This window comes from Pantherophis guttatus, chromosome 6, assembly GCF_059756535.1.
Source record: "Pantherophis guttatus breed Tessera chromosome 6, ASM5975653v1, whole genome shotgun sequence".
NCBI lineage: Eukaryota > Metazoa > Chordata > Lepidosauria > Squamata > Colubridae > Pantherophis > Pantherophis guttatus.
Window position 1 is genome coordinate 80,953,517 of NC_142068.1, and position 26,972 is coordinate 80,980,488.

General features: G+C 38.1%; 1 protein-coding gene across 3 annotated transcripts in view; it reads right to left on the minus strand.

Moving 5' to 3' along the window:
* MYPN (myopalladin) overlaps nt 1-26,972 on the minus strand; it is a 90,309-nt gene that overhangs the window by 52,034 nt on the left and 11,303 nt on the right. For 2 of the 3 annotated variants that reach the window (XM_034438670.3, XM_034438667.3), the window contains exons 1-2: nt 19,804-20,062; nt 2,448-3,311 (exon numbers count right to left, since the gene is read on the minus strand). In XM_034438670.3, coding sequence (XP_034294561.2) covers nt 2,448-3,310 — 863 coding nt within the window. In that variant the 5' untranslated portion in view covers nt 3,311; nt 19,804-20,062. Of the gene's footprint in view, nt 1-2,447; nt 3,312-19,803; nt 20,063-26,972 lie in introns of those variants that run through there. The other variant, XM_034438668.3, reaches the window with a different exon arrangement.

A 26,972-nucleotide genomic window follows, 5' to 3' on the forward strand; every position in this document is an offset into this window, starting at 1 on the left:
ATTGTTTTACCCTTAACCTTCTTTTCAACGGACTTCTTTGGGATCTCCACCTGTAACATTTCTGTAAAAAGTTTTATTCATTTGTTAATTCCTTTCCCCCATTTTCTTTTGGGGACTTTCTTGGTGAGAGGATCCTGGATCTCTACCCAATATTCTTATCTACAATGGACAATGTTTTTGCTCAGTCATAATTAGCACCATTCACAAGAAGTGGGAAACTTGCTATGATCAGAATGCTGTGCTTGTTTTTGATCTATACATAAGCATTTCTCACATGAAACAAAAACCGCATAGTCGTAATGAATCAGAGATGATAATATGCCACTTTGACAGGGTGCATTAATCTGTGTATCCTCCCTTGTGTAAATGCAGCTAAAGTTTTGGTTAGTCTTTTATCTTACTGATGTCATATGTCGGACTTGGAAAATAATTAAGTCAATGTGATTAGGTACCTGGGGTAATTTGTGGTTAACAGAGAAAATGCTTGTGGCATCTAACAACTCTGCTAATAGTAGGTTCCATCAATGGATAAATTTAACTTACGCATAATCAAAATGTTGGTCCACATACGGTACTTTATTATAGCACTGTCCATAATCTGGTATCTTCCAGATGGAATGCTAATTTTACCAGAATTCTCAACCAATATTGCTATTGGGAATCAAAACATCTGGAAAATGCCATGTTGGGAAAGACTATGGCAACTGTCCAACATGTCAAGAAGTTGTTCTCAAGCATGACATTGTATCACAAGTGTTACACCTGGAATGCCATATACAGTATATACAATGCAAAGATTTCAAACTCTCTCCGCCACTGAGTATACGCCTTCCCCAGCATGCCAGATCAATAAGATGATGCAATGACTAAGAGTGCTAATGTCTGAAGTATATGATCTTTAATGTTTAGTTAGAAATCATTTTTTGGTTTCTAGTTACATTACACATTGCAAGAATGCAGTCTTACCACAGAAAAGAAGCATAGTTTTTAGAAAGTCGTTTGATTTAGCTAAAGACCTATATTGTCCATTTTTGAAACAGTTCTCTCATCCATTGTTTTACTCCACTGAATATACAGTATCTGTTATCAAACACCACAGTCATTTTTTTCTTGAATGTCACTCCATCAACTTGTTTGAGGAGGCATCAAAAGAGGATTAATTTTTTACTAAATTACTAAAAATGAACATAATTAACAGGGTATATATTTTCTACTAAATATTAGTAACTGGGTATACATTGCAGTATGCACAAGGAAAACCATGACCTTTGAGGATTTATGGTGTAATTGATTTTTTTTGTTGAGAATTTTAATTTGTGAAAATTCAATAATAATGTCACAGGATCCCTTTTCAAGAATTGCAGTGTTCCTGGTGCTTTACTAAAAACCATAAATCCAGTGTTTCCCTCTTAAAATAAGAGTAGAAGGAGCAATGGCAAAAAATGGGAAAATTGTAAATAATATACAACAATTTGTGCTTGGGATACATCATTAAGCTGATCTGAGCCTTTTGCAGATTGAGTCCCAAAGATGAAAGCAAAGATGTGACCAGCAGTGACATGGACAATGCAGAGATTTCATGGGTTCCTACAATTTGTGTGTGTAAGAGTTGGTGTGTGTGTGTATTTTTGTGTGTGTGTATTTTTGTGTATGTGTATTAAAAGTCAGGATAGCAGCCACACAATTAAAGCCCCATTTCCTTTTTACATGTATTGCATCTACAATGACCAACAAAGGGGTTGATGATCAAGTACAGTAGTCACAATAAACATCTTGATTTTTTAAAAATCAAATTTTGTCTTATGGGTGCCCTTGGAAGGATGGGAGAACACTTGCAAGCATTTCCCCTTTTACTGGAAGGTTTTTAAAATGGGAATGGAGAGAGGGAAGTTGTTGCAAGGCAAACTGCTTCCACTTCCAATGTAAACAACCCAAATGATTTCAAAGTGGGTTACATATGCCAAGAAAATTTAGATGCAAAATGGGTGAATTTCTGCTGTATAATTTCAGATTCGGGGGATTTGGAGAGGGCTTAATATTTGCCTTCCACTCTCTTTTCTTTGCACTGTTTTGGTTGAAAAAGAACATCACAAAGTTGAAAAATAGCCATTTTGCCACTGAATTTTCACAGAATGTTCTCAGCATGTTGGGGAAATATAAGTCATGTAACTCTGTGGTCTGCCCACCACCACCTTAAAAACAAACGTGAATGAAAGTGTTTTGCCTGAAAGTTTGCAGAACGTGGACACAGCACTAAGGGAGATGTAGTTCATAAGTGATTCTTCATTTCTAATAATCCTAAAAGGAATAAGTACTGAAACAAAATTGTCTATGAGCAATGGTGGGTCCTAGTAGAGAACTGACCAAATAGTGAAGGTACTTAACTACAGTCGCCCATTCCACGAAGATTTATTTTCAGTACATAAATAAAATAGGGACATGTTTACCTGATTTCAGGTGTTGGTATTCCTACTACAATGCAGTCCAACTGCACTTTGGTTCCTTCAGAGACTTCTCTGCTTTTCAGTTTCTGAGTAAAATGTGGCGGTTGACCTATTGGCTCCTCAGAATAAAAAGGTGCAACTGATGTATCTGTGCTTAATTCTGGATTTTCTAATGTATGGACCACTTCCACATCTGCCTGTTGAGGATAAGCTGGATTTTCCAGTGAAGGCTGGATTTGATCTGATTCTTGAGATATTGGAACACAAGGCCTTTCCCTGTTTTCAGATGAATTGTCTTGGTTGGCCTTGTGTTTAGAGTCAAGTTTGCTCCTGTAGTTTTTGCATGTCCTGGGCCTGATTTTTTTTGAACTGTGTGCTTTGAAAAGAGAAGAAAGCTCCTCAATAAAATCGGCAGCCTTGTTGAGCAACTCTTTCTTCGATTCTGTCTCTGATCCAAATGGCTGCTGCTTCTTTGGATGGTTGCCTGAAGTTGGTGAAGCCGTAGATGGGAACTGCTTCTTCTTTGAAATAATATTTTCAGAGTTTTTCAACTCGGAGGGTAAGAACACGTGGATCTGCTGCTCTTCTTCTTGGCTGTTCTCAGGTGGTTCTTGATTGATAGCTTGTCTGGCCAAATTCACGCTCTCATCTAGCTCTTCTTGGCTCAAAAAGGCAGAAAGATCTGGAAGTTCATCCTGGCCAGTTACCTCATCAGAAGCCCTGGAAGTACTCCCAGAATGGACAGAATGCAGAGAAGATTCTGATCTACTCCTTTCACTATTACCTTGATGGCTGTTTTCAGCTAAATAGCTCTCTCTCAGAAGTTGAGTTATTGACGTTGAAGATTCAGAAGTATTGTCTTGCATGCTGTTAACAAAGAGTACAAATAGGACTATAACCTCATAAAATACATATTTTTCTAATACTGAGTTAAAGAAATGGACAGAGGTGTTTTTACTATAGCTTTCCCCAACCAACAACTTTTATCAACCCCCCCCCCCTCGAGAATTAAGTTATATCCAACAAACTGGAGCTATCAGGCTAAGGAAACTGTTCTACTGAAATTGATCAACAGATATTGTATATAATTCCTCTTTTGCTCCAGATTTAATTGTGATCTGATAAGGCTAGCATCTCTATTATTTGGAAGTACTCTCACTTTCTTAAAGGCTTAAAGTAAATTTTGCTGCACAAAATGGTATTCTCAACCATTCTCTATTAGAATTTGTCCCGTTTATTCATTCATTTACCTTATCCGTCCTTCATCCATCTAGTCCTGTATTGTTTGCTTGGAGTTACTGTACTTCAGAAAGAGGCATTTATTTGCCGTACATCTGATATTCTTTTAAACTGAGAGCTGGGCTTGATTTACTATATGTATAATAATACTATTTTGCCCTCCCAAATTAAGATTCTGCAGTAACCATATGACTATTCCTAGCAGCAAGTGGTCATACTTGAATGCATATATGTCATACAAATATCTTTTTATAAACAGATGCTCATAATTAAAAAAAATGTAGCTTGAATTCAGTATTTTGCCATGCCCTAATGACAGTTTGAGGGGGATGAGAAATTCTAGCAAAATTACCCAGGAATTGATTGGTTGATCATCCCTGCTTTTATAAAAAGATTGGAAATCCCTGAACATTAGAATGTCTGAAGAAATTTTCTCTTTGGAATTGTGCCCTATCATCTCTTTCATTGCTTTCTATGTGAGTAGTTCACTTTACAGTATATTTTGGCTCTCACTGAATCTCAAAATTGTATATATTTGAGATAGAAGTTGGGATAGAAAATGTCAGGAAGATCTGATTTAGAATAAATATGGACCATTCAAGACTGGATGAATCCATTTTAGCACTGAGTCTTATTACCAGAATTGAAATGAGATAATATCTTATGCTACTTAATGGATCCTAGAGACACTGTGAAGCACACACAGCTGAGTTCACTCCTACTCATCAACACAGGCTGTTCCTGGTGACCTCTTCACCATATCTAATCTTAGGATGAACAGTGGATGACTCCACACTCCACACTGACATTTAAGGACACTGCTTAACTTAGTCACAAAGTCAGTTAAATTACCGTAGTTACTGATTTTGGGCAAACAAATATACCTCTGTTTAAAACAGAGACCAGGTGTCATTTGAGTTTTTGCCATAATTTGCAGCTGGAGATATAACTATTATATGTAACTTAAATAGTTAAATTGTCTTAAATAGTTAATTTTCTGCATTTTAAAAAATATTTACTTTGTTGCTCTCATGACCATATTCTTTGGTGAAACTGATGTAGCATAGCCAAAATATGTGCACAGAGGCCCAAATGTATACAGAACAGAGACTACGATGCTTTCAAGGGTGTCTATGGGGAGGGGTGAAAAAAAGGCAAGATGGTGGACCTAACTCATATGATTAGAAACACATGTAAAAAAGGACAGGACTATGATCACACGATAGTAGCCACCATCTTGCCTTTTTTGACCCTTTCTCTGATGCTACTCCTTGACGTTTTCCAAAAAACTCACCATTAAAATACCACTGCCAATTTCCTGTCAAAATCTGGAAATCTTCCTAAAGCATTCTGCCATTTCTTCAAGCAAAATCATGTCCACAATTATCAGAACCTGACCTCATTTACTAGATATTTTTGGCCTGGGATGATGAGGCCATTTATTTTTATGGAAAGCAAGAAATAGTTTGGACACATGGGATATAAAAAAACAAGAAGTTTCCCTCAGGTGAAACTAGAAATGAATGCCAGGATACCATCATGCATGGTGATCAGAGGTGGTATTTAGCTGGTTTGGACCGGTTCAAGTGAACCGGTAGCGGAAATTGCGGGTGGGCCCGCCCCCCTGCCCCCCGCCCCCGCCCCAGCTCTATGCTGTCCTATTGAGGCTGGGCGCATGTGCGGGAGGCAAAGCACACGTGCGGAAGGCAAAGCACATGCGCAGAAGGCCAGGAGGAGGCGTGCATGCTCATATTTTCAGTGCTGGGCAAACCAGTATGTAAATTATGTGAATCCCACTTCTGATGGTGATGGCCTCTTTTTCAGAAGCATGTTTTTCAATTTCTCAGTCTATGCTCCAGCCCTGCAACTCTCTCGTGGTCATATCTGTAACTTGTCTCTCCTTGCTTAGCTTGCAAACCTAGTCCAGGTCATTAGCCAGGTGCTACATCAGCCAAGCTTGGAAAATGGGGGAAAAAACGTCACAAGTGTGATAGGCAAAATTTTCATAAGTAACAGCAAGCACAGCTGACTTGATATTTGTTAAAAAAGCAAACAATAAAAGTTAGGATTCACCTAAGAGAGGTGAAGATCTGCTCTGTTTTAATGATGGAAGCTCAAACAAATCTGTAATTCATTACAGATCCATGATCCAGGGTAAATAAGGCTTATTGAATAAATTTACAGAATAGAGTTATAAAATAGAACATAAAAAATAAAATGAGGCCTACAGGATGAAAAATATATTGTACAGTCATGCTTGCCCTATCTTGTTATCAGCAATATTCAAGCTACGAAAATAAAGTTTTCAAGAGTCACTTTGTGGTCATTATGCATTAATAAAAACTGAACATAAAAATGAAAGTGAGGTTAGACGAGGCATTAGTAGCTCTTTACATACAGTATATCTTGATAGAGGTTACAGTGCTGCAGAATATAGTTTGTTTTTCAACATTACAACAGGTAGTCTTCACTTATAAATACAATTGAGACCAGAATTTCTGTTGCTGGCCAAGGTGATTGTTAAGTGATTTGTGCCCAATTTTACAACCTTTTTTTTGCCACAGTTAAACAAATCACTGCAGTTATTAAGTGAATCGTATAGTCGTTAAATGAAGGCTCTCACCAATGACTTTGCTTTTTGGAAGCTGACTGGGAAGGTTCCAAAAGGTAATCACATGACCCTGGGATGCTGTAACCGTTGTAAATATATGCGGATTGCCAAGTGATCAAATTTTGATCACATGACTATAGGAATGCTGCAATGGTTGCTTCAATGGCTGTGTGAGGACTGGTTGGCAAGTGACCAAATTTTGATCACCTGACTGTTGGGATACTGTGATGGTTTTAAGAGTGAGGACTGGTTGTAGGGCATATTTTTCAGTGCTTCGGTAGCTTTGAACAGTCGCTAAACAAATGGTTGTAAGTTAAGGATTACCTGTAACTTTACAAGAGCAGAGCCTTAATGCACAAGGAATTTTCCACAATTTTAAAAAATAATGTGGCTGTCAACATTTATTGTTGTAAGTTGATTTAGATCTGTGCACTCCTATAGTCTACTTGTACCCTTGATGAGCGTTTATTGTATTCTGCAAGCGCCACCATTTCCTGATGTTGTCCCATGGGCTTTGAAAAAAAAAAACAGTCTCTCTCTCTATAAATTTGGAGTTTCTAAGACATATTATTAGCTGTGCCAGCTCTTGAGATTGGAAATGAATCTTTGACCAGTATTTAAACCCACAGTGCAGTGAAAGTTAAGAATGAATGCAGGAATGATCACTGGAGATGGCCAAACAAGTCAAAGTGGCATTTTTACATGGGCAGGACTTTGATCAGGTGGTCCTGGGTGCCAGCTTGACTTTTTATGATCCTCTACAGATGTTTATGGAGATTCTCAGTCATCCAAGTCATGGTTGTCCCGAAGGTGGTTTTTGAAGAGGCAACTGGACTTACTGATTTTTCTTTGAAGATGTTTTGCTTCTCAAAAGAAGCTTCTTGGGTGAGAAGCATCCAAAGAATTGCATTCAAAAAGAATGCAAATGACAAGCTGTCTGCAAGGAGTAGACATCCTTTCATTCCCCATCATCCAGTCAGAGCTGAATAAGCTTCTTGGATGAGAAGTGAAACCTCTTCAAAGAAAAACCAGAAAGTCCAGTTGCCTCTTGAAAAAGCACCTTTGGGATCTTCTACAGACATGCTGAATGTTAATTTCATACAGAAAATTTTTAAAAGTAAGTACATGAACTAAATCTGTTTTTCTTCTAAGCTACTGATATTATTCATCTATATTATTTTTGTAAAAGCTAATAGACCTTATGCAATAAACCTTGATAACTCTATGCATGTATACTCATTACTTTCCCGGTTGTTTGTTTGTTTGTTTGTTTATTAGATTTGTATACCGCCCTACTCCCGAAGGACTCAGGGCGGTGAACAGGCACAAAATAAAATACATAGATACAAAAGTTAAAAGACATAATTAAAACCAGATTAAATAATTTAGCCCAAGACAATTAAAAAATCCCAATAATTTAAAACAGATTAAAATTTCAATTTAAAAGAATTTTAAAACAGGAGAGAAAATTAGGCCAGGCTGGCTTGCTGGAATAGGAGAGTCTTAAGAGCACGGCGGAAAGTGCGCAGATCCGGGATCCTCGGTATCTCTGGGGGGAGCTCTCTCCTCCAGTCTAAGCCTTCTTAAAATTTTGTGAGGGTGATTGGACAATGAAATAATTGGCCCAAACACATCCAAAGACTTTAAAAAAAACAAACAAAAAATTCAACACCAGTCTAGGACAAATAATACTAGGATTGTTCACCATTTTAAAAAACTAGTTAATTAACCATCATCCATTCTAATGATGAAACCAATAATTATGAATACATTTGGGCCTTCTAGAATTTAAACAGTAACACTTTGGAAAATGTAAAAATTATAAATGAATTTACAAAGTGATGATTCGCGTTTGATATAACTTTAATCAGGGCTTAATCCCTAGAATGAAATTGATCCTTCACATTAAATAGATGTATCCAATACCGAGTAAAATTTGATTACATACAGTAGAAAAGAGAATAATAATAATTACAATTACCTTTGAGTAATAAATAAAAATCAACCATTCTCACTAATCAAAGCTTGGGTTATTAAAATCAAAGTTTGACTAGGCAGATAAATGTAAATATCTCAAGAACTTTTAAATCATTCAATCATAAGGGCTTCCATAACTGCGAACCTTCCAAGGACTTTTCTATAGAGCCAGCCTATTATTACTAATTCTTTTCATCCATTTCTCTACAGCCCTTATTTGACTTGACCCCACCTGCGAACTGTGGATGTAGATTTAGAAAAACTCTCCTTCAAGTTGACCAGCAAGCATGGCTGGCTGGGGAATTCTTGGAGTTGAAGTCCACACATCTTAATGTGTGCTAAAGTTGACAAACACTGAGCTTATGTCTCCATCCTCCCTTTGGTGCATGAGCATTTGTGATCGAAAACAGAAGAGTAGGACACCATGAACATAAAAGCCAGTTCTCTCCTCTATTTAGGATGCCTGGTGGGCAAACATTCTGCAGTCATCGTGGCTTAGCACCTGTAGGGAGGAAAAGCCCAGGAGCCAGGGAACATAGCGAAGGGAATTCCTAGGAGCGGGAACCGCCCCCCCTCCAAGCTCTGTGCATCAGAGCTGGCAGTGAGCCAGATTGTAAATCAGCTGAGCTATTCTACCATGATCTGTCTGGGATCGTGGATCATACCATCAATCTGAATCAAAGTCAATGCCTGCATTTGAGAAGTACGGCTATAAAGGGTGATGTTTTAGCTATTCTTTTCACTACTAAAGCATATCCAGAAACTGGGGTGATACACGTAAAGGAATGTATCACGTGATACATTCCTTTAATAGAAAATTATGTTATTTTTGTATATTGAAAAGAATTTTGTTTATTCTAATGCTAAAACTATCAGTTTTATAGGGACCATTCAGGGGCATCATATACCACATTATCAAATATTTCTTTGCTATTTTCAAATGATGCTGAAAGTAATGTTTTGTTGTGTCTTTAGTTAAAAAATAATTAGTTAGCAGTCAGATAATAAAATGTGACTCTCTTGGTTGTGGCATGGAGGCTGTATTGAAACACCAGAATCAGTGCAGTTGATGGTGCAATCGTAGGAAGATTCCTAATATCAACTATTATCTGAAGACACAGTTCTCTGGAAAAGACCCAAATGCTAGTAAATGTGGAAGGAAAGAAATAAGACCAGCAGAAAGGTGATGGACTCTATTACAGTGGCAGTGAGTGCTCCATTGGAAGACAAAATCAAAGAAAGATTATTATGGAGGAAATTTATCAAAGTGGTAGTTTGAAGCCGAAAATAATTTGACACTGCATAATAAATCATTTCTAGTCAAAAGGAGGAGTCTGAGATTGCCAACAGGTAGAATGGTATTTTAATTATGTTCACTTGTGGGCTTCATAGAAGTATCTATTTGGCAACTATGGAAGGAGAAATTAGAACTAGAAAATCCGCAAGGTTCATCTAATTCTCTTGTTGGGATGATCCCACAAGGATGTTATATCCTTAATTGATTACACTCATTGAGAATCTGTCAAAATTTCAAAATTTGCAACAATAGATTTATAATTTAAAGAGTCACCTTGTAGGGGAGATGGGCCACATATATTTTAATAATTAAATTACTAAATAAATAAAATTTTAATTGGAAGTATTTTTAGGTAGGAGAGACAAGCTAGTATCTCAGAATAATTTTTGGCCTGTGTTATGTTTTCTTTTACTGTACTTCTAGGCCAGCCATAACAGTTGGAAGGTAGGCATGGGGACTGTGCTCTCCCAAATTTGCATGAAATTTAATTCATGCAAAATACTAAGGAGCACTTGCCAATACCTCACATGAGTGGAAGAATATACTGAGGATTGCTGTGGAATATTCTTCTGCCTGCCTTTGCCAAGTCAATGACCTTCAGATGTAGATGGGCTATAGTTCTTATCCCCCATAGTGGAGTAATGAGATTGCAATCAAAGGCATCTGGAAGATGCTAGGTGGAAAGGTTACAGGGCTTTGTTTGAAGCCATGCTTTTATTTAAAGGATTTTAGTGAGATGCGCTTCAATATAAATTCTCTGGCTGAAGTTACCAGTAGAACGAGCAACACTGTCCTTTCAAAGTAAGGCATTATTAGCTGGTATCACCTTCTACTTGTGATGAATTTGCTAATCATCCCAAACCAAGTCTCTCACTGAGACCAAAATGTTTCTGGCTCATTTGTGAACAATTAAAACTCCTAAATCTCTTTACCCAGAATTATACTCCAGGCATTAATCCTTTTCTAATAGTATATATTTGATTTTAGGCAATATTTTGTTGACTCTTTAGTCAACATTCTATTTAATAGCACTCTGATCCTCTAAATAATCACTCTGTTTCAAGATACAGGTACATCATCCAGTTGATTTTCAGAGAATAACCCAAGCTCTGCCTAGACCTAGACCAATTAATAACTGAATGCTAATATTTTATGCAATTCTTAACCAATTACATTTTTATAAATAAAGGATGAGCAACAAACATGCAAGTTAAGCCATTCAATTCCTCCTGTTTACTATATAAGAAAGAGCTCTTCTTAACTCTCCTCCATCAATCAAATATTCTTAGCCAGGAGTCCCCAAACTTGGCAGCTTTAAGACTGGTGGACTTCAGTTCCCAGAATTCTCCAGCCAACTGTGCTTTTAAGACTACTTAATTATTATGGGTGCTCAATTTGAGTGGATAACAAAAAGAGAAACAAGAGCCCAAACTGAACTTCAAAGATTACAAATGCTTTATTTGTATTAAAGGCGTATTCATCCTTGAAGTAAAGCATTTTTCTCAGCACAAGGTCTTCAAGATATGCTGCCCATTTTAGCTAGGAATTTTTGGAGTTATAATCCCAATTTATAAAAGGCTGGTTAAAGAATATCCTATAATTGTAGGAGAAGGAGTGGCAGAATCTGGGGTAGGAGTTAAAGGAGGGATCTGCATAGCATTTCTAGATAGCCACAAGTGGACTAAGTCCCACCAGTGGTGGGTTGCCCCCAGTTTGAACTGGTTCTATAGAACTGGTAGTAAAACCAGTGGGAGGTTCCACCGACCGACCCCAATGTCATCAGGAAGATTCTGAGCACGCAAGCAAAGCGAGGGTGTGTGCGCGGCCCCGTTGTGAACCGGTAATAAAGGTAAGTAGAACCCACCCCTGAGTCCCACCCCTCTTGAAATCTGTGGATCCTTATCTAACTCTTAGCAGGTGCTAATCATTAGTTGATATTATTCCTGTGCATAGGCATGAATAGCAGTAAATCAATTTAATTGTACCTTCATATGTGGACTTGATCTTCCATGCCTGACAAAAATAACAGATAACAGGTAATTTCTCCATTCAAATCTATACTCCATTCAAATCGATACATAAATCTGGATACTGTAGGTGGATAAAACTAGGTAGCCATATTTTGAATTTCTAGATATGGCTACCTATCCTTTGTTACTTGCTTTGGAGAATACAAAATGAAGCATGTTTGGCATATATTGACTTAAAATGGGGTCTCACTGTTTAAGGGCACATCTCCAGCTCTTAAGTAAAGCCACATGATTTCCCAACTCTTAGATTTTATTTAATTTCGAACATTATCTCAAAGTATTTCTACTTGTTAATATAAAGATACAGTGTCTAGTTTTCTCTCTCTTCTTTTCCCCATAACCACAATCTTGTTCTTTTTGCTTACCAATAGAAGCACAATTTTGTAAAATGGATGGTAAAGCAAAATTTGTTTCTCCACAGTAACAGTTTTAGATCACACATTATTGATTGGTGCACTATATGTAACTGCAGATTCTGTGGTTGATCCATTACAAGTAGTCCTTGCTTAACAACTGCCTTGTTTAGTGATTTTGCACCTGGAAGGCTTTTACAGTGACTCTGTAAGCACCCTACAATCCCATGACCACCATTTGCAAGCTTCATACCCAGCTTCCAAGAAGCAGATTCAATACAGAAGCCAGCAGTAAAGTCATAAGTTGTGGTCATGTGATATCCTGCTTAATGACTGCAGTAGACAAGAGGCAGCATGTCCGTCATGGTCACGTGATATCTCACTTGACAATTGCATTGCTTAATTGCATTGCATTGCATTGCATTGCATTGCTTTACCAATAAAACTATTGTAATATGGATTTTGGCATGTTGAAAATAATTTGACATTTTAGTTGCCTAGATGTTTGCTGTCAATTTCTTTCTTAGATATAATCACTAAATAGTATATTAAATTACAATACATTGGCTTGATATGATTTATTCTTAATTCTTACTGACTCCCTATTTATTTCCAAACTACTTGTGATTTTAAAAAATTAACTGACATAGTATTAAGGACAGGCTTAATACTCCCTTTAATGGAACAGGAGAAGTAATTGAAATTTTAGTTGTAGTTTCAACAGACCTTATCAAAGTATTGCATACTAATGGTTTAAATCCTTTCTATCTACATGCTTTCATTATTATTTATATTGATCAACTGAGCAAAATATACTAATTGAGTCTTTCTATGATTTTGAAAGCACTGTTAGGTGATGCTCTAAAATTATCAGATATTTTTCCTCTTCGATTAAGTACAAAAGAAGATTTCAATATTTTTCAGAATACTGATGTAATTATAAAAGATCCCTTATTGCTCTTATTTTAAAAAATATCCGTGTGTTATACAGATTTGGAAATGTGTCTATCTCTAAAAAAAACTTACAAAACTTACTGGCATTGCCCTAAGATACTGCACAGCAACAATAAAACCATACAATATAAGAAGGCACATGTATTTTTTAGTCTGCATAATGAACCTTATGGTTCCTCTCTTTAAAAATGGCTGCAAACAATTTAGGTATGAGATGCCGATGTCCCTCAATGATTCATTATATGATAATTCACAGTTAATGTATGCCCTGTTTTTATTTTTTATTTATTTATTTATTTATTTCCAATTTCTATACCGCCCTTCTCCCTGAGGACTCAGGGCGGTGTACAGCCAGAATTAAAAACATGCAGTACAAATATTAAAAACAATTAAAAGATATATAAATTTGTCCCAATTAAAAAACACTACCAATTAAAACATTTAAAAAATTTCTTCTTAAGCCAGCCCGGCTTGCTGGAAAAAATGGGTTTTAAGGGCACGGCGGAAGGCACTGAGGTCTTGGATTCTCCTTATCTCTGGGGGCAACTGATTCCAGATGGTGGGTGCCCCCACAGAGAAGGCCCTCCCCCTGGGAGTCACCAGCCTGCACTGTTTGGCTGATGGCACCCCGAGGAGGCCCTCTCTGTGGGAGTGCACGGGTTGATGGGAGGTCGTCGGTAGTAGCAGGCGGTCTCAAAGATAGCTAGGCCCTAGCTTTTTGAGCTATAGTTGAGACAATATGAAAGTATTGAATATTGAGGTATTTCATGAGAAGAATACTCCATTCCTCTGCTCACAACAGAATACATTATGCCACCAGGCTTGAAATTTTGGGCTTGGACAACTTAGAACCAGTGGTGGGATTTAATTTAACAACCGGTTCTCTGCCCTAATGATTTCTTCTAACAACCAGTTCATCAAACTGCTCAGAAAGTTAACAACCGGTTCTCCCGAAGTGGTGGGAACTGGCTGAATCCCACCATTGCTTAGAACTATGCCACCTATGGTCTGACCTAAGTGTAGTACACAAAATTGTCTGCTACAACGTCCTACCTGTCAATGACTACTTCAGCTTCAACCACAATAATACACGAGCAGACAATAGATACAAACTTAAGGTAAACCGCTCCAAACTCGATTGCAGAAAATACAACTTCAGCAACAGAGTGGTCAATGCTTGGAATGCGCTACCAGACTCTGTGGTTTCTTCCCCAAACCCCCAAAACTTTAACCTTAGACTGTCTACTGTTGACCTCACCCCATTCCTAAGTGGTCTGTAAGGGGCGTGCATAAGCGCATCAACGTGACTACCATCCCAGTCCTACTGTCCCCATTTATTCGTATCCATTTCCTGTGTTCATATTCATGTTTATACTTATACCTGTTATCTCGTACATGTTTGAAAAAATAAATAAAATAAAAATAAAATAAATAAATAAGTTCTCAATTGGGACAGGATCAGAGGTGAATAAGCACAGAAAGAAAGACAGACATGTTGAAGCACAATTTCCCAGTTCTTATCCCAGCAGAAAAGTATGTTGAGCATAGTCACTCTCGATAGTGTTATGGGCAGCATGTAAATTTAATAAATAAATAAAATGAATGTTGGCATGACATTTGCTATCTTGTTGGCCAAGATCTATTCTGCCCCCAACAGTGAGGCTGGTAAGTGGTGCCATCCTTTCAGTTTTAAGATGGCTTACACTAGAAGTCGTCAGTGGATTCTTAAGTTTCATTTTATCTCATACCATCCCTCGCCTTGTGTCAAGAAAACACCCATCATTCTAATGTAGGGTGTGGCAGGGATACGTGAGTGAAGGTGGGTCCTTGGGATGATGGGTTTAGACACCCATCAACTTGTCTAACTAACAGGCCAAAGGTATAGGGGTGCTTCCTGCCTGTGATCTGTTAGTTGTACTATTTCTGAATCCTGGCCCAATGGTCTTTTGGTGTTGACAAAAAGGTGAGCTGAAAGTTCAGTGGCCCAGAAGGATGAAGAGGAAAGCAGGAAGAAAAGTGGTACAGAGCTCCCTTCTATTTCATCCTGCACCCTTCTCTAAGCTTGTGATGTGCCCGTGGAAGTGAGAAGAACAGAAGAGGAACAGGGCAAAATAGGAGAGAATAATGAGATAATGAGCAAACTCCATCCTCAGCTAGTGCTACAAGGGAGCTGGCAGTGAATGCGGCTGCAGCTGATAGCACCTGGAAGTACTTCTTGGAGCAGGTAAAATGCTGCCTGTCCCAACAAAAGAATAAAACTGTAGCTACTGTAGGTAAAACTACTTGTGGGCAGAAGAATTAGAAAGCCTCTAATTGGCTGAAATAGCTGACAGAAGTTGTCTCTCTTTCCCATTTTAAATTGACCACTTCCATAGCCTGGGACTAGCACTTTCTCAAGAGAAGATTAGTCATGTTTTTTAAAACAAAAGTCCAACAGTTCTTCAAAGAAGCATCTAGAACCTGTGTAAAGCTTGAGAAAACAGTTTGGATTAGACTGATCTTGCATTATGTGGATAAATGAATGCAGGTGTCTTGTCTCTCCTTCATCTGAAGCTGAAATGCTTACTGAGCAAGTAGACTTTATCCTAAAGCAAAGCCAGACGGATCCCAGCTCTGACCTGTTCAGCAACTACACCATTAGTAAAGGATGCTATGACAGAAATTCTATCAGAAGGAAATAGAAAATATCACGACTGAAACAACTAAAGATGTTTGTTCTGGCATAGGAAGAGATGAGGAGAATGTAGGGGAGGTGGGAGGAAGTGCCCTAAGTTTTGGAAGGCAGAATAAGAGAGAAAGAATCAAGTTCTACGTCCAATTCTCCAAAGGCATGATGGCTAACTATAGGAATGGAACAGAATAGCATACTGCACATGGTGAATGTTGCTATTTTTTTCCAGCTGGCATGCATGTAAAGAGTTAAGTTTCAGACTGCACTGGTTTCTAGAACAAATTTGGAGATTGGGCACTGAACGTTCCTACTTAACATTAAAAATGAAGCTCTATCAACGACTACGTTATGTTATGGATCTGTATATTGAAATATATGTAAAGCTGACCTTGTGGTTTAAAACAAATAAATTGGGTTCTGGGTTTGCCATTAGAAGAGGCTGACATATATTAAAATCACAAGTGTGGAAAAAGTGACTTTGACGTGATACAGTAGATAAATGTTTTTATTTTCAAGAAATTAAAGAAAATGAGTTAATGTCCTGCTGAATGTACAAGAATGTCCACAGGATTTTAGTAAAAACAAACTCAAGATGGTGGCTGCAATGGTGCAATTGAAGTTCTGCCAGTTTTTAAAGGGTGCAGTGCTGTTATCTTGACCATTTCTAACCATACCCTATGGATACTCCTATAAAGATCTGCCCTGGAATTCAGGTATGGAACCATACCCTACGGGTACTCCTATAACCCTGGAAGTCAGGTATGGAACTAAGCCCAAATTATCCAGATCAAATAATGCCACCAATTCTAAAAAAAACCTTGCAGCTTCTGGGTTTGAAATCAGTTTCTCACTGACCTCAGATGTTAGCCATGGGGTATTCCATTGCAGCTGCATTTCTTAGAAGCTTCAGGAAGTTCTGTACAGTTGGATCTACTACATCCAGTGCAGGGCAATTTCTGTCTCATATTTTGCATTATTAAACTGTCTGCTACATGCTGTTCTGTTGTAACCATGCACGTAGCAGCACATATCAGATAGGATTAATAGTGGAACAGATATAAGGGCACAATTTACTCCAATGTCTGGACAGTGGAAAAGAGAATCTAGCAATATCAAGCAATATTTAATATAAGTCTGGTGGCCTTCCTGTCTTACGTGTTGATAAGGACATTCTTAAATCAAAAAGAAGCCTTGGCTAGAAATGAGAAGATATCAAAAATGCTAGAGTAATTGAAAGAAATATTGGACTTTCCTTCATAGCTCAGCTGCAGTTTTGAATATATTCTAAGCATAGAAAATTTCTGTTCGAGGTTTTTTACAGTAAAAGAAATAATTTACTGATTTAATATAATTATTTGGGAAGAGATGATTTCTAGAATTTCAGTTGTTCTCCAAACTGAAGCAAAAGGTGACTTCTGTTTGTACTAATTCTGGGATTACTGGTATTGAATCATTAACCACTTTGATATGTTGAATAATTACTTGAAGTACAGTGCTTCATAATATAATCACAAATCCATAGATAGTTTAGAATATACTATCTCTGGCTTAAATGTCACAAAATATTGATAGCCTAGTGGGTGGGGGGCATTAAGACATAATCTCTTCTGTTTGGATATTTAATAATAATAATAATAATAATAATAATAATAATAATAACAACAACAACAACAACAACAACAGTTCCTAGGCCCTTGGTTAGGACTCAAGCTGCTGAGCTATTAATCAGCCTCAAAGGCTGTGAATCTCACTAAAGATTAACCAATAATAATAATAATAATAATAACAACAACAACAACATCGTACATCTTAAGAAGGTACTTGGTTGATACCTAGGACGCTGGCAGCAACCCATATCAACCATTAGCACCAGTCAATGGTATTTGTGATGCATTTTTGAATATTCAGTTGACTGAGTTTCATATTTAATGAATAAAGATAATAGTAGTAGTAGTAGTATTCTACACTCTAGAAAGAGTACAGAGAAGAGCAACAAAGATGATTAGGGGACTCGAGGATAAAACATATAAAAAATGGTTGCTGGAACTGGATATGTCTAGTCTTATGAACAGAAGGACTAGGAGTGACATGATAGCAGTGTTCTGATACCTCAGGGGATGCCAGAAAGAAGAGGGGGTCAACCTATTCTCCAAAGCACCTGAGCACAGAACAAGAAGCAATAGGTGAAAACTAATCAAGGACAGAAGCAATTTAGAACTAAGGAGAAATTGCCTGACAGATAGAACAATTAATCAGTGGAACAACTTGCTTCCAGAAGTTGTCAATGCTCTAACACTGGAAGTTTTAGATAACCATTTGTCTGAAGTGGTATAGGGTTTCCTGCCTAAGCAGGGGGTTGGACTAGAAGTCCAAGGTCCCTTACAACTCTGTTATTCTATTCTATTCTATTCTATTCTATTCTATTCTATTCTATTCTATTCTATTCTATTCTATTCTATTCTATTCTATTCTACATCGTCGTCGTCATCATCATCATCATACATGGGAAGTTTTGCCAAAAGTTTGGGTTCGAATACAGCAAAAATTACCAGGAACGCCAAATTGACAAAAGTTCTTAAAAAATAGCATGTCAAGATTCTGTGAAACTGTTGCAAATTGAAGTTGAGTGACTACGGAGGAAGAAATCAATTTGGTACAATGGTTGTACCAAAAATAATAGGAGCCCTTGGAGCAATACCCAAAGGGCTGCCTAGAGACATGGAAATTTGGAACTTATTAGACCTGAATATCCTGACTTTGCAAAAAACCACCCTATTGTCTTAATAGCTCTTGGGTCTTTGTTAAGTTTTTGTTAACAAACAAAAACTTAACAAAGTTAAGTTTTTATGAGTTCCAGACTGTGAATCAAATTGAAGATTGAAATCATCATCATCATCATCATCATCATCATCATCATCATCATCATCATCACAGTGACAAATATACCTATAGTGAAATGCTACAATTTAAGCTGAGTCATTGCTACTAATTTCCATTATTGGTTTGAAGCCTAAGTATAATATTTCAGATGAAATAAGCTGTAAATAATATTTCAAAGGCATATTACTTATTATAGAAAATTGATGCCTCAAAAAATTGAACTGCAATTCTTTAATTATTCCAGCATCATCTTTCAAGAAGACATACCAGAATATGGTTTCAGAAATGCATCTTCAACAATTTAACAATCACAGTTTAGAACTTTTCAGATATGAATATTTTTGTTGAGGGTTACATTCATAATCTACACCATAACTGGCTGGGGAATTCTGAAAGTTGAAATCCACAAGTTGCCAAGGTTGGCCATTCCTGGTCTACACTTTTCAGTTTGTATAAGGCTTTTACATAATCTACATAGTTCGTTTCCTCAGTTTTGCTTTATAAATCTAGGATTTTAAATTTTTTAAAATTGATTTTATCTAAACATAAGAAGAACTTCACAAAGAAGATTTTTCTATGTTAAGTGTCCAATAAGAGATCTGGAAACCTAATCTAATAAAGTTCCTATATGATCTTCTCTCAATTCATGACGCTGCTTTGCTCGCTGTTTAAAATTGCATGCCAAACATTTGCCACTGACAGTCAAAAACATTTTTTTTTCCAGAGAGAGAGAAAGAGAGAGGGGACGGTGAGGGTTGAGAGAGTAATGTTCTTCGAGCAAGACTATTCCTTCAGCTGTTGTGTACATTAATCCACAGAGCAGATCTCTAGACACTAAATATAGCCAGCCATATCATTTTACATGACACATTCTTTCTCTCTCCCTCTCTCTCCCCCCCCCATTTCACTCCCATGTAAACTCACACACATTAGATTTTAAATAAGAAGTCATATTAATCAGGATTTAGTGGAAATAAGATAAATGATCTGTGAGGTTTCTTAATTAGGGATGATGAAACAACAATTTCAACTATGTTAAAAATCACAGGCGGAGAAACGGATTTTAACATCTGTGCCATTTCTACAAATCAGCATTCTGCTCAAAATAACCAAACAAGCATACATGGGAATTTGAGGGGGAGAATTTGGAACAACTCCTTTCAACACATATGAAGAAACAAGTTTTTCATATTCTGAAGATTCTTGTTTCTATTTTAATCTAGTTTGACTCTGGGTAATATATCTACAATTATTAGCAACATGACATATTATGGATCCCACCAACCCTCTGGGCACATGCGCCATTTCATCAAAACACCGTCCACTTTTGAAAATCAAATAGGTTACCTTTTCTAATTCCTCCAGATGTTGAAATCCAACTCTGGCACTCTGGCACAGTGACAATGATTCCTAAGTAAGAGATTAAAGTAACCAAAGTGATGGTGCTTCTTCAGGTTCTTTGGCACTGAAATAACTTCAAATAATTAACTCCATCAGTCAGAAAATAAAAGTTAACTTTATGTTTTTGAGGGAAGATAGCTGTAAGAAGCTGGACAACCTGTCACGACTGAAGCAATAGCATTTGTCACTTTGCAGGTCCCAAGTTATTTTGAGACGTACAAACCATGTGCCTGTGAAACATTTCTCTTCATTGGACAGGGTAATATCGAGCAAAAGGATTTCACTGCTGTGGCGGTGGGAGATTTGAACATTTTCTCTCTCTTCCCCCCCTGCCCCCCAACCTGGAATATTTTCCCTTGATGCTTCAGCATTCTTGGCAAGACTCATTCATGAGAAAATACAAACTGAGTTTGGTATGGTTTAATGCAGAGTCATGTCAAATCAAGTGGTTTTATTTGAAAAGTAGACAATACCTTTATTTAGCTCCTCCTCCTCCTCCTCCTCCTCCTCCTCCTCCTCCTCCTCCTCCTCCTCCTCCTCCTCCTCCTCCTCCTCTTCTTCTTCTTCTTCTTCTTCTTCTTCTTCTTCTTCTTCTTCTTCTTCTTCTTCTTCTTCTTCTTCTTCTTCTTCCTCTTCCTCTTCCTCCTCCTCCTCTTCTTCCTCCTCCTCCTCCTCCTCCTCTTCCTCTTCCTCCTTCTTCTTCTTCTTTCTTTTCTCCTCCTCCTCCTCTCTAGTTCACTCAAATTATATGTGAAACCTAACTTTACTATCAGATTACTTTCTAAGAGTATTTTCAAAGCTCAGATGGTTTCAATTAGCCTTTTCCAACCCAGTGCTTCTCTTTAGCACAAACACCATATTGGTTGGAATCCTGGCATTTTGTATGCTGAAACATCTGGAAGATAACCAGTGGAGTTTGGAGGAATTTAGGACTTTTAAGCTTCATAACCCTAAATTACACAGCATTGGGCTGCTCACAACATTCTGAAATATTAACGCTTCATCCACATTGACCAGTGGCGGAAAACTCTATTGCCATAATATATACTGCCCTCAACAAATATCCCAAACCTGCCACCAGAATAATATTGACCATAGATACTGTCCTTCTTTACAACATGTAGGGCTGGGATTTGTGGATTCCCTTAGCTTTCCCTTTCTCACTTCCTACTGAATATCACAAGCCATTAGGAAAACATCCACCAATCACTCTCCCCAACATGGAATGGAGGATGGGTCAACTATGCACTTAGGTATGAGTTCATACTGAAAAGGTTTTAAAAGCTGATTAAGCACTAACCTCCAAGAACGTTAAAGCTGTCTCCATAATCAGCCCAAGCAACAGCCAACAAGCATGGTGTGGGTTGCACTGGGTACATAAAGAACTGGAAGTAGTATATAAAGAACTGGCATTTTTTCTCCTGTTCCAGTGTACTGTTCCTATCCCTGATGCCTTTGGCACTTTAGGCCCATTTAGTCTCTAAGCTGGAGAGCAACTCAGAAACATAGGAGCTGTGGTGGCGCAGTGATTAGAATGCAGTATGGGAGGCTAATTCAGCTCACTGCCAGGAGTTTGATCCTCACCAGCTCAAGGTTGACTCAGCCTTTCATCCTTCTGAGGTTGATAAAATGAGGACCCAGATCGTTGGGGGCAATATGGTGACTCTGTAAAACCGCTTAGAGAGTGCCATAAAGCACTATGAAGTGGTATATAAAGGCTATTGCTATTGCTACAAGAGGGAGACCCGGATCTGAAAGGCCCGGACCCTCTCACTGGTCAAAGAAGACTGTACTAGAAAAAAGGTATGTCAACACCAAACTAACATGGCCAGTAGGTGCTGGCTGGTTCTAGCCCCAGAATGATTAGTGAATTGTGACAAATTGAATATGTGGCACAACTTGTCTCAAGAGGAGGGGGAAAAAACACCAACATAAATCCATGGCGTATTGGTTATATACAAGTAAGAAAAGCTTCCAAGTTTCTTTCTTGTGTGGTCCAAAGGATGCACATCTTCAGAGGAAGGCTTGGTTGCTTATATATCCCTTGAAAATTCATCTGACAATCTGCTTGTCTTCTGTTTCCAAGGCAGAAAAACAATACCTACTTTGACGTCAAAGTTATACCTCTCATTCAGTGGTGAATTGCTACCGGTTTGCACTGGTTCGAGCAAACCAGTAGTGATAAAACTACCGGTTCGGGTGATCTGGTAGTGATAAAAAGCTACTGGTTCCTTCGAACTAATATTTCTGACGATCAGCTGTGCTGAAACAGGAAATCTTGCTTTCTAGTGAATCTAAATCGCGCGGCACAGCTGATCCCCTCTCACTGCTGTTCTTACCTTCCCAAGCCTCCTTTTGGTGTGTACTGTGCATGCACGCACACGCAGCACATGTTTGATGCACACTGCGCATGTATGCACAGCGTGCGTTTGGCACGCAGCACTCATGAGCATGTACGCAGCACGGGTTGGCACACAACGCTCATGCGCGGCCAGCGAACCGATAGCAAACCGGTTCAGATTTCACCACTGCTCTCATTACAGCCTTTATTATTTTTCTTTCCTATTCAGGACATCTCAGGGTGTGATTCAACATTGAGCAGCCATTTTTCAATCTCATTCCTTGCTTCTTCTCAATTTGCATGTTTAACCATGCTGACCTTAAAGAGGAAGTTTCTGATTGCCCTATTAATCAATGGCCCTATAAACACCATGGACTATTTAGCACTTATCCTTTATGAATGTACATTTGATACTGAACCATTTACTTCAAAGGCTCAGAGAGTGATTTTGTTTATCCTGTATGTAAGAAATGTAATAAAGCTACATCATTTAATAGTATAGGCACCACATCTCTTCTGGATCAATTTGGCCAGATCAAAACAATGTCAAGAGAGGAAGACAAGTCAGGACATATGCTTGGGCTATGTCCTACCATTTGGGGGATTATGGATTTAACATAGCACTGCCTTGCCAGACGTGTCTTGGTGAACAGACAGAAGCACATCACCTTCATATATTGCAGGAAGATAATTTTCTACTGACGCAATCCAAAAATACCTTTTATCAAAAATCCGCAGCAGATCTTTTTACTTGTTGCTTCTTAGAACACTTGGAGTGAATGTTTTGTTAGAGAGGGATTGACATTGAATTCAAAGTTATTGTGACGTGGACAGCCAATTTGGTATAGTGGTTCCTCGGTACTCCCATGTCACACCACTCCTTTGCGGTCTGCATTGGTTCCCGGTTGTCTTCTGAGTGCAATTCAAGATGCTGGTGATCACATTTAAAGCCCTACATGGCCTAGGACCAGAGTACTTGCGAGACCACCTCCTGCCACCAGTAGCCTTCCATCGCCCGGTTTGCTCCCACAGAGTTGGCCTCCTCAGGGTACCTTCGGCTAGACAATGTTGACTGGTGACCCCTAGGGGGAGAGCCTTCTCTGTGGGAGCCCCTAACCTCTGGAATACGTTACCCCTGGAGCTCCAGATAATCCCCGACCTCCAAACTTTCCGCCGGACCTTGAAGACCTGGCTTTCCAACGGGCGGGCCTGGGTTGACTCTAAACTGATTTTGTAGCTTTTAAAATTCTTAAATCTTAAATTTGAATTTGTATTCCCACGTTTAACCTTATTTATTGGATATTCTGCTTTAATTTGTCTTTTAACTTTTGAATTTTCTGTTTCTTATTGTTGTGAGCCGCCCTGAGTCCTTCGGGAGAAGGGCGGCATACAAATCCAATCAATCAATCAACAAACAAACAAACAAACAAACAAACAAACAAACAAACAAACAAACAGGTTAAGGCATCAGATGGGAGACTGTTTAGGCACAAAGTTAGCTGAGTGGTTGGCCAGTCACTCTCTCTCAGCCATAGGATGGAGGCAATGGCAAACCATTTCCGAAAAAAGCTTGCCCAGAAAACTGCAGGGACTAGTCCAGGTAGTCCCCAGGAGACAAAAATGGACTCAAAACAACACATATGACATTTGCCAGTTTTTAACCTTCTTTCTTCTTGGACCATTCTGTTGTGTGGTACGCTTACCATTTTGACTTCTGAAAAACCCCTACCCTCTTTCAAATGACCCTGCCAAGCCTATGTCTACAATTTAGTTGGAAAAGCATGGCTGTGCTCTCATCTATTACCCCAACATGTGGGAGGGGGCATTCTGCTTCCGTTCGCCTTTCAGCTCCAATCCAGAAGCCCTCAAGCAGTCGCATTCACGACTAACATTTAGATTTACAGCATACAAGATAGTTAGGAACACAAGAACATCGTGAAGTAAATCTAACGGCACACAGAAGAAAAAAGGGGGAAAGGGAGAAACTCCCCCTTTATACCCATAGCAACCAATCATAGCATAGATTGCCTCATGCATGAGCCAGCATTCTGATTGTCAACATGCCCACTAATCAAACTTTGCCTGAAATCCAAACGAAATTTTCAGCAGCTAGGTATTTTTAGAGGATCTGATCATACAAATGTATCTTAAGTCCATACAAGTTTTTTGTTTTGGGTAACATGGTCTCTTTTAAGCTTGTTTCCCTTCATCAACAATATTTATACTTATCTTTATATTAAAGGCTGAGATTCTAGGTTGCTAAAACAAAGCTGATGAATATTTTGAGCTGTATGCAAATACAGATCTGTCTTTAGGCTCTTGAGAAATGTAACTGACACCTCCTTATCTAATGAAGCAGTCACATGTTACATGAAAGCTGATGGCATAATAAAATTATGATGCTGTGAAATGCATTGTATTTTATGTAACTGGCTAACACGATAACCTATGATTTGCATTTCTCTGAAAAGGAAAAAAAATAGGCTTCATGCTTGCACTCTTCTTAGGAAGAGGAGAGACCTTCAATTTCTATTTTATTAATTATACCATTTGACTCATATGCCATTCCTGGAACTAGGTGGAACATTCTTTCCAGTAATGTTAAATGAAGTCACTTCTATTTTCAACATCTTTAGACAGTACCTGTGAATTTTATTTGGTGTCTCCATATGCATGAATAAGAACATGTATTTAGTGGGGACATAATGGCAGGAATTTGGGACACTACTCAGCCAAATGAGCCAAATGGTCTCTAAAAGTAAAAGTCTGGATTCCCATATTTTGGAGAAAAAGCTCTAGCATATTTATTAAGAACGTTGAAAATTCCCCATTAAATATTTTAGGTTCCCTAAATGTCCCATTTTTCTCCCAGAAACATTCTGATTCATTTCTCTGGCAACATGTAATGCTCTAGGTCAGGGCTGTCAAATTCTCAGCCCATGGGCCGGATGCGTCACACGCTGGCCACGCCCATGCCCAGTTTAGCGAAGGGGAAAAAAGTCCCGATACGTCATGTGACGACGCTGTCACCACATGAGTTTGACACTCCTGCTCTAGATCGTTTCTCAGCCTTAGTTGCTTTGAGATATGTGGACTTCAACTCCCAGAATTCCCCAGCCAACAGGATGTTAGCTTTAGGATAAAAAGAGAGAAGGGAGGGGGGAGGAATAGCCACACAGATAGTTGTGTTATTATACATTATTTATATTTCTTTGCTGTTGCTTTGAATGAAATCCTTCTGGCTTTCTGAGACTGATAACTTTTGGATGAAGAAGCTAGTAGTTACGTAATTAATTACTGCTATTTTCTTTTAAATTAAAATGCAATGGCTCTTTTGTTAGTGTAACACATTTGAAAAAAATTCTGATTGCTTGTTATGCTCCCTCTATTGTTCCCAATCATGTATTGCAACATGCAAAAAAAATCCTATTATAATTATCTTACCACAGAAAATAACTTCAGACTAATTCTTTTTACTTTCCAGATACTTACTTCAGTTTGATAGATAGAAGAAGGGTTGCAAAGATAAATTTTACCTCCAACTTATAAACTCATCATCTCAACAGGACAAAGAAACTTACAAAATGACCATGTCTACAACCCTTTTTTGGAATATATATTTCATCTACCCATATGTTAGTAAATCATTGTCAGGCCTTGTAGACAGCTGAACCACTGATAATTACTTGTCTGATGCTTTAAATATTACCTTTCTGCTGGTCTATTCAAAACTTGTTAATGATGAAATCATCGAAACAATTTTAGGCATACTTGTAAATATCACAAACATTACTCTTTCACATCTTAAGAGAAAAAATATTAAATTTTATTAATAAGCAATGAACATAGACATTTAAAATCCTAAACAGATGAAGCCTAGTTCTTTTAAGTTTCATAATGCAAAGCTCATAGAAAAAGCATTGCTATTTTGCCTTTCGTGATTTTAATGCTCACTAAAATTTAGTTTCCCCGTTTCAGTGTAGAGCTTTCTCAATTATGTACTGTATATGACAGAAAAGTTTAAAAGATTTAAAAGAGACTAAAACATATGAAGAATGATTACAGGAACTGGGCATGGCTAGTCTAGTGAAGAGAAGGACCAGAGGAGACATGATAGCAGTCTTTCAATACTTGAGGAGGAGGGGGTCAAACTATTTTCCAAGGCACCTGAAGGCCAGACAAGGAATAATGGATGGAAACTGATCAAGGAGAGATTCAACCTAGAAGTAAGAAGAAATTTTCTGAGTGAGAACTATCAATCAATGGAACAGAAGTTGCCTTCGGAACTTGTGGGAGCTTCATCACTGGAGGCTTTCAAGAAGAGATTGGACTGCCATTTGTCAGAAATGGTGTAGGGTCTCCTGCTTGGGCTGGGGGTTGGACTAGATGACCTACAAGGTCCCTTCCAACTCTGTTAATCTAATCTACTAAAGATGATATGTATGGCTAGATAACACGCTAATATACATCTATGTTTAAGATATAACGGGATCAATTTATCAATTGTTGAAGAAACTCAAGCATCATTTTTGATTAATATTATAAAATTGATATTGGATAAAGGAGAATATTTGTAGCTGAAGGTTGAAATGAGGGGTCCTTGATGCTCTCTGAGCTTGGTTGTTTCCTTGCAGATGTTTTATTACCCAAATTAGGTAACATCATCAGAGCTAGTTAATATCACTGCATTGCCCTCATGGATAGTAGTATGAAGTTAGGAGAGATAAGATTATAAAATTTAGCTTTCTCCTCTACCTATCACAAATCTCATATA